The sequence below is a fragment of the Octopus sinensis genome, linkage group LG16 (assembly GCF_006345805.1).
Source record: "Octopus sinensis linkage group LG16, ASM634580v1, whole genome shotgun sequence".
Lineage (NCBI taxonomy): Eukaryota > Metazoa > Mollusca > Cephalopoda > Octopoda > Octopodidae > Octopus > Octopus sinensis.
The window spans coordinates 37,047,739-37,056,996 of record NC_043012.1 but is presented as its reverse complement, the minus strand read 5'-3'; the positions used below and the strand labels follow the sequence as shown (position 1 = coordinate 37,056,996).

Here is a 9,258-nt window from a genome sequence, read left to right as displayed (position 1 = left end):
TTCAAATAATAATAATAATAATAATAATAATAAATTAATAAAAAAGGTGACTAAGACACATTTCTTTCACAAAGTTTCCGTTCTTCACTGAAAAGCTTCGATGTTCCGTTCCGTTTAATAGAAAAGAAAAAAAAAACTGTGAGAATATTAGAGAAGCTTGTGAAGAATTTGGGGAAACCAGACTCTGTAAATATTGTTGGAATAAGAAAATAATGAAAACCAATAGCAACGATAATGAATAATGATAATGATAGTAATTAAGATAGTAGTAATTGTAGTAATGATAATGATAATAATAATAGTAATAATAATAATAATAATAATAATAATAATAATAATAATTGATGTCCCCCACTTGAAGAAAGAAAATCAACCAGCAAAGAGAATGTGGTGCTCTAGAATAACTGACTAGTATAGAGAGATAAAGTGACTGCTGTAGGTAGACACTATGGTAAATTAGTGTCGTGGCACTGTGAGATGAGAAGCAGCCACTGGAGGATACATCTGCATTCTGTAGTCAATCCGGGTCCTGCTTTATGAAAATGACTGAGTTTTCCGAAGAAGAATGTCCGTCTTTCGAAGGCATGGACACGTAGCGGTTTTGCGTGGAAGAGGTTGCGGTCAAGGCCGAAGTGCTGAGCGACGACGGTGCTGAGGCCAACCGGTTCTGATTGCTGCCAGTACTGTGTCTGAAGGAAGAGGAAGAGGAAGAAGAAGATGTGGAACTCGCTGCCAAGCCGTGGTGAGAAGCAGATGAAGGGTTGCGTAGGTAATTGCTGCTTGGTTTGGGAAGAATCCGCTTAAAGCGCGACCGTTCTGTACTTTGATTGTGTTCAACTTGTCCGGAGTTGGATAGGTTAGTCGGTCCGGACAACACGGCCGTCATGTCCAAACGACTCTTTTTGCTGCTACCACTGCCATCGTAACTAGCGTTATTCGGAACCAAATGAATGGGGAATGCAGGTTGGTTCGGGTGCTCGTAGTTGGTACTATTACTACTACTACTACTACAGTTTGTAGCTACAACTTTCACGCCTGGCTGAGACGTACGGGCACTATGAGATTTGGAATGTGAAAAGCTACCGATTGCCAACGCATGGATTCTATCTTCAGCAATGGTGCTGCTTCTTGAAGTCGATGGTCCGGCTTGACTAAGATCAATGGTAGTGGTTGTAGCAGAAGATGAAGTGGCACAGCGAATCCCGTTTGGCAAAGAATTGCTCCCACTGACTGCAGCATTGTTGCCGCCAGATGACCTGTGCGTGCCACTGCCGCCGCCACCTTCATGAGATGACGAGGCAGTGTTAGCCGTTACTGTGATGGGACCCTGCCCCATCAAGGCCTGCGGACTCAGTGTGATGTTGACGGTAATATTGGTGTTGGGGAAGGAACCATAAACTCCACTAATTGTTGGCACGGTGTGATCTTTGTGGTCTTCAGGTAAAAGATTGTCTTCGTTACCAGCACCAGCAGTCTGGGGGTTGACAGAGCTATGAACAACAGCATTCTCTCGACAAATCACTTTACCTGCATTTGGAAAAAGAAAAAAAAAAAAAAGAAACAATGATGAGAAATTCAGAAATTATTTTCTTTTTTAAATATAAAGAATTTAAGAAAAGAAAAAAAAAAAGAAACCATTGTATCTGTCTATCTGTCACAATGTTAGCAAAATATGTCGAGATGTCATTCCACTTTCAAAGGAATATAGCAATTCATTTCTTTCAAGTCTACGCATGTCCTCTGCAGTCACAGCCCATGTTTCACTGCTGTGAAGCATGGCAGTTCGCACACATGCATCATACAATCTACCTTTCGCTCTGAGTGAGAGACCCTTTGTCGCCAGTAGGGGTAGGAGCTTTCTAAACTTTGCCCAGGCTATTCGTATTCTAGTGGTGACACTCTCTGAGCATCCACCCCCACTACTAACTTGGTCACCCAGGTAGCGGAAACTATCAACTACTTCTAGTTTCTCTCCCTGGAGTGTGATGGAATCTCTTTTCTGAGTGTCTGTGGTGTCTATTGTCCCTGTGCATCTGCCACACATGAAAGCTTTCTTATCACTTAATTTCCCTTTGATGTTGCTGCACCTCTTATGCGTCCATAGCTTACACTGGGTACATCTTATGGAGTTTCGACCTACACCTTTCCTACAGATCGAGCAGGGCCACCTGCCCGAGGGTGTGTGTGATGAGTTCGCCTTTCTGCTTACTATAACTTTGGTCTTTGCTACATTTACTCTAAGGCCCTTTGATTCTAACCCTTGCTTCCACACCCGAAATTTCTTTTCTAGTTCCAGTAGTGATTCTGCTATGAGAGCCAGGTCATCAGCATAGAGGAGCTCCCAGGGGCAACCTGTTTTGAATTCCTCTGTCATTGCCTGGAGGACTATGATGAATTAAAGGGGACTGAGGGCTGAACCTTGGTGGACACCTACTTCTACCCAGAATTCTTCACTATACTCATTGCCAATCGTAACCTTGCTGAGTCTCTCTGTATAGGGCCTGAACAGCCCTTATTAGCCATTCGTCAATCTCCAGTTTCCGCATCAACCACCAGATAAGGGATCGGGGGACCCTGTCAAAGGCTTTCTCCAAGTCCACAAAAGCTATGTAGAGGGGTTTACACACACACACACATGTCTCCAGCTTGAGGAGATAAGCTCCGTTAGGGGCTTCAAAACTTGAAGCAGCAAAAATCCAAATCAAACTGAAAAATAAATAAATGTAACTCCCCAAAAATGTGCTGAGTGCCCTTTTTTTCATTTGTCCACTGTATGTATATGTGTGCATGTGTGGGTATATGTGTGCGTGTGAGTAAGTGTGTGTGTGTATAAATATGCTGTGATTGAGAATACCCAGCCATTAAAGTGAGATCGCAGCCATGGCTGATGCCAGTGTTGCATGACCAGCCCATTCAAGAGTACCCTTGATGCATCGGGTGATATGATATGCTTGAGAAGACCTGTTGAGTCAAGTAAAACCAAAATCACAGCTGTGGCCAGTGCCCCCTGACTGACACCCCGTTCTGGTGGCATGTAAAAGGCATCATCTGAATGTGGTCGATACCAGAATCTCCTGACTGGCTCCCTGTGTCAATGGCACATAAAAAGCACCATCTGAACGTGGTCAATGCCAGGCCCACCTGACTGGCTCTTGTGCCGGTGGTATGTGAAAAGCACCCACTACACTCTTCAAGTGGTTGGGGTTAGGAAGGGCATCCCAGCTGTAGAAACATTACCAGATCAGATTGGAGCCTGGTGCAGCCACTGGCTCTCCAGACCTCAGTCACATCGTCCAACCCATACTCAGCATGGAAAACGGATGTTAAATGATGATGATGATGATGACAATGTTATATATGTATGCATGTATGTATGAATATGTGTGTGTGTGTGTGTATATATACACATGTGTGTGTACGTATATATATATATATATATATATATATCTTTTATTTTTTACTTGTTTTAGTCATTAGACTATGGCCATGCTGGAGCACTGCCTTGAAAATGTTTTAGTTGAATGAATCAACCTTTTTTTTTTTTAAGCCTGGAATTTATTCTATTGGTTGTTTTGCCAAACTGCTAAGTTATAGGGACGTAAACACATCAACACCAGTTGCTGTCAAATGGTGGTGGTGGTGGGGAGTATGAACAGATATAAAGACATAGCACGCTCTCTGAGTGGTTGGCATTAGGAAGGGCATCCAACCATGGAAAACCATGCCAAATCAGACTGGAGTCTGGTGCAGCCTTCCAACTTACCAGCCTTGGTCAAATTGTCCAACCCATGCCAGCATGAACAATGGACATTAAATGATGATGATGATATATATATATATATATATATAAAACCTATGCCAGCATGGAAAACAGATATTAAATGATGATGATGATGATGTCACACAGGTATATATATGATGAAGTTTCCAACTTCCAAATCATCTCATAAGGCTTTGGTCAGCCCGAGGCTACAATAGAAGATATTTGCCCAAGGTGCCACGCTGTAGGACTGAACTCAGAACCTCGTGGGTGGTAAGCAAGCCACTCACTACATAGCCACGCCTGTATGGTATTCTTCAAATTCAAATTGCATGCTAATCGACTCGTATTTTGAACTCCACATATATTGTATATCCGAATGGAAACAGTAAGGAATCCTTGTATTATAGCCAGAGTTTCATTTGGTTGGCCTCTGCAGTTGGAAAAATCACAGAGTACAAAACTAAATATTTTATGAACAATTTCAAGTATATACATAAAAGGCACCGTTCGAGTGTGATCGTTACCAGCTTCGCCTTACTGGCACTTCGCCTTACCGTGCTAGTAGGGTGCTAAGAGCACCATCCGAGCATGATCGTTGCCAGAGTGGCCAACTGGCTTCGATACCAGTGGCATGCAAGAGGCACCATTCAAGCGTGATCGTTACTAGCATCGCCTTACTGGCACCTGTGCCGTTGGCATGTGTAAAAAGATTCAAGCAAGGTCGTTGCCAGTACAGCCTGACTAGCCCCCGTGTCGGTGGCACGTAAAAGCACCCACTACACTCTCGGTGTGGTTGGCGTTAGGAAGGGCATCCAGCTGTAGAAACTCTGCCAGATCAAGACTGGAGCCTGGTGCAGCCATCTGGTTTGCCAGCCCTCAGTCAAACCGTCCAACCCATGCTAGAATGGAAAGCAGACGTTAAACGATGATGATGATCATGATGTATATACATGAATATAAACATACATAAAACACACACACGTTACAATAATAAATTGGTTGTTAATCAAAGTCTAGTAGGTCGTATGTATGATTAATTCCTCACCTGGTCTAACAACACCACATGACCTTTGAGGCGTGGAGGAGACTTTTAATACCCTCCACTCTGTTGTTAGGGCTCAGGTGAGATGCCCCGTCGAAAGATTATTTCCTCCCTCCTTCCCACAATAGCCAGAGAGGCTCCGAAAAGGGTCAAAGGGTGTCTACTGAAGGATAAGCCATTTGAATAAATGAAATTTGATTAACAAATGATAGCCAGGGGCAGACAACCAATGACGAGGGGCAGATAACTATGCAAAATATTTCTAGTAATCTGTGCAGGGGCAACCTCTTTCGAGAATTTGGCCGCATGAGATGAGGTTCATCCTCAAAAGGACCGCACTACTACAAAAATTCAAAAGAAATTTGCATTTTGCGTCCTATTCAGGAAGTCCTGTGGGTCGCAGTTGTCTATGAGCTTTGATAAACCATTAAAATATATATGAAAAAAAATGATTTCCAGCTTTACTTAATTATCTCCCTTCCTTCATGGGTTACGTGCCCCTAGTCAGCTCCTGTTTGACCAGTGGCTACCAACCGGGGTTCATATATGACTCTGGGTGGGGGGCATTGATCCTTAGGGATCCACATAAGATTCTGTTGTTGAAATTTATGTAAAACCGGTTTTATTCCTACAAGACACGAAATATTTTACCAATTTTTTTAATACAATTCTTAATAACATTTAATTATGAAAATATGATGGGGCTTTTTTTAAAGATGGAATGTAGGGTTCAGGAGAGTAAAATAGGAATCAAAGGGGCCCATAGAGTTTGGAGCACTAGTCATATATATATTATTTTTGTTTGTTTTAATTTCTACATTTTGCATGAGCACCCTGAATGGAATTTGAACTCAAGACTGCATGCTAATTAAACACACAACTCTGTGGCCAACCACCCTCACACACAGTACCTAATTATAGCTAAGGAGAGGACAGAGTCTTTAAGAATTCCTTGCACTACCAAGGTCACAGTAAAATGCTGCTCATGAGACAATCCATTGACCTTTCATCTTCATGCTTAACCTCTAAAACCTCCCTATTTGATGTCAGTCTAATTTTCCTAATAATCATAGCTTTTTTTAAATATTTTTTAAACCTGTAAAGACATAGGCATGGCTGTGTGGTTAAGTAGTCGAATTCACAACTGTGAGGTTTCAGGTTCAGTCCCACTGTGCAGCACCTTGGGTGTCTTTGCCAAAAGCCCCAGCTCAACTGAAGGGGCACTTGTCCAAATTTACCAAACAGCCTGTCATGTATCTATGAGAGTGGGTGAGTGTAGGTGTGTGCGTGCATGCGTATGTGTTTGTGCAAGTGTGTGTGTGTGTGTGTGTGTGTGTGTGTGTGTGTCAGCAATAATGCCATTTGCTGACACTTCCATGTACACAAATCAACTGGGAGCTCTGCACTTTCAAACATGAATGGAATGAAAACTCCTTTAGAAAATAGTTACAGGTTAGTGACAGGAAGGGCATCTGGTTGTAAAACAACATCATCATCATCATCGTTTTTAACATCCACTTTACCATGCTCGCATACATTGGATGGAATTTGTTGAGGCAGATTTTTCTACGACTGTGTGCCTTTCCTGTCACCAACCTTCACTTGTTTTGAAGCAAGGTAATATAACCCATGGCCAGAAATGTTTATGATGGAAGATTGAAAACACACAACCTCGCTTGTATGACAATGATGCTCATTTACATGTCTGGCCACGGGAAAACGTTATCTTGCTTGGGAAACAGGAAGGGCATCAACCACGGAAAGTGTGCCTCAACAAATTCCATCCAACCCATGAAAATATGGAAAGGTAGACATTAGGATGATGGTGATGATGATGAGAAAACGGGAAAAAAAAAGAAAGAAAGAGAGAAGTGAATGATTACGTACCAGTAAGTGGATTACGACTAATCCGCATCATTTTCAACCATTTATCAAATGCAACAAGAGCATCAATATCCATTTTTTGTAGCAACGATAAAAACTGCTCTTTTGCATGTTCCAGGGTCAAAAACACATCGTCTGAAAAACAAAACAAAAAAAAAAGAGTATAAAATAACATATGTTTAATATACAGGTGGGACGCCCATCCATGAATGGTTCTCTAAAGAAACAAATGAACAGTTTTTCTGAAGAAAATTCAAGCCACATAATGAGCTGAAATCTCATCACTGAACCAGAAACAGTTTACACTTGGGTTAGGGTCAGTCCATTTGATTAGCGATTTGAAATTTGAACAACAAAGCACAAGTAGACAACACAGATGCTGGTGGGTCATATATGAACCATCACCATCATCATCGTCGTTTAACGTCTGCCTTCCATGCTGGCATGGGTGGAACGGTCTGACAGGAGCTGGCCAGGTAGAAGCCTGCACCAGACTTCTGTGACTGTTTTGGCAGGATTTTTACAGCAGGAAGCCCTTCCTGACACCAACCACTCAGCAGATTAGTAGTATGCTAAATGTAAAAGTTGTGCAACAAACAGTTTTTCAGAAGCAAAGAATATTCAGCCAACAAACTGGGGAAAATGATTTACGAAATTAGCCACAGCATCAATGGCATGTTGAAAATATATTATAGACAGGCGCAGGAGTGGCTGTGTGGTAAGAAGCTTGCTTACCAACCAGATGGTTCTGGGTTCAGTCCCACTGTGTGGCACCTTGGACAAGTGTCTTGTGCTATAGCCTCGTGCCAACCAAAGCCTTGAGTGAATTTGGTAGACAGAAACCTGTTGTACATATATATATATATATATACATATATATACATGCAGGACAGGACAAGTGAGCCCAGGCAGGACAAGTGAGCCCAGCCCACTTATGAATGCCTTTCCTCCCTTGGACACAAAGACCGGTTGAGGCAAGCGAAGTCGATATAGAACCTCATCCGACGACAGACACCCATCCCAACCCCCATGCTTGCGAAGACATGTTGGGGCAAGCGAAATCGAAATCGAAATCGAAACCGAATTGAACCAGCCAGGATCCCTGGCCTGGTGGTACGTAAAAAGCACTATCCGACTCGGGGCGCGGCACGTAAAATACTCCAATGCGACCGTACGACAGGCACCCATGCCAACCCCCTTTGCTTGTGAAGACATGTGGGGCAAGCGAAATCGAAATCGAATTGAACCAGCCAGGATCCCTGGTCTGGTGGTACGTAAAAAGCACTATCCGACTCGTGGCCGTGGCACGTAAAATACTCCAATGCGACCGTACGACAGGCACCCTGCCAACCCCCTTTGCTTGTGAAGACATGTTGGGGCAAGCGAAATCGAAATCGAATTGAACAGCCAGGATCCCTGGTCTGGTGGTACGTAAAAAGCACTATCCGACTCGTGGCCGATGCCAGCACCGCCTCGACTGGCTTCCGTGCCGGTGGCACATAAAATACACCAATATGACCGTGGCCGTTGCCAGCCCCGCCTGGCACCTGTGCAGGTGGCACGTAAAAAGCACCCACTACACTCACGGAGTGGTTGGCGTTAGAAGGGCATCCAGCTGTAGAAACATTGCCAAATTAGACTGGAGCCTGGTGCAGCCTTCTGGCTTCCCAGAACCGGTCGAACCGTCCAACCCATGCTAGCATGGAGAACGGACGTTAAACGACGATGATGATGATGATGATGATGATACATGTATATGTTTGTGCATCTGTGTTTGTCTCCCCACCATCGCTTGACAACCAACGCTGGTGTGTTTACATCCTCGTAACTTAGTGGTTCAGCAAAAGAGACCGATAGAATAAGTACTAAGCTTACAAAGAATAAGTCCTGGGGTCAATTTCTTTGACTAAAGGCGATGCCACAGTCAAATGAGTGAAACGAATAAAAGAATAAAAATTATATAAATATATGCTGGTGTCACATAACTGGCCCCTGTGCCGGTGGCACGTAAAAAGCACCCACTACACTCATGGAGTGGTTGGCGTTAGGGAGGACATCCAGCCATAGAAACCATGCCAAACCAGACTGGAACCTGGTGCAGTTCTCCAGATCCTGTCAAACCATCCAACCCATGCTAGCATGGAAAGCAGACATTAAGTAATGATGATGATGTATATATATATATTATCATCATCATCATCATCGTTTAACGTCCGTTTTCCATGCTAGCATGGATTGGACAGTTCGACCGGAGCCTGGGAAGTCAGGAGGCTGCGCCAGGCTCCAGTCTGATTTGGCAGTGTTTCTACAGCTTGATGCCCTTCCTAATGCCAACCACTCCGTGACTGTAGTGGGTGCTTTTTACGTGCCACCGGCACAGTGGGCACAGGAGGCTGGAAAACAGCCACGATCGGTTGGTGCTTTTACGTGTCACCGACACAGGTAATTTAAATATATATATGTGTGTGTGTGTGTGTGTGTGTGCGTGTGTGTGTGTATATGTATATATATATATATATATATATATATATACACACACACACATACACACAAATCTTTCCTGTTGCAA

At 43.3% G+C, this 9,258-nt stretch overlaps 1 protein-coding gene across 1 annotated transcript in view; it reads right to left on the bottom strand.

Moving 5' to 3' along the window:
- Positions 1 to 9,258, bottom strand: part of LOC115220303 — a 31,589-nt gene that overhangs the window by 535 nt on the left and 21,796 nt on the right. Inside the window, exons 3-4 of the mRNA XM_029790408.2 lie at positions 6,693 to 6,824; positions 1 to 1,527 (exon numbers count right to left, since the gene is read on the bottom strand). The exon at positions 1 to 1,527 is cut by the window's left edge and continues 535 nt beyond it. Of these exons, the coding sequence (XP_029646268.2) occupies positions 518 to 1,527; positions 6,693 to 6,824 (1,142 nt within the window). The 3' untranslated portion in view covers positions 1 to 517. The remainder of the gene's footprint in view (positions 1,528 to 6,692; positions 6,825 to 9,258) is intronic.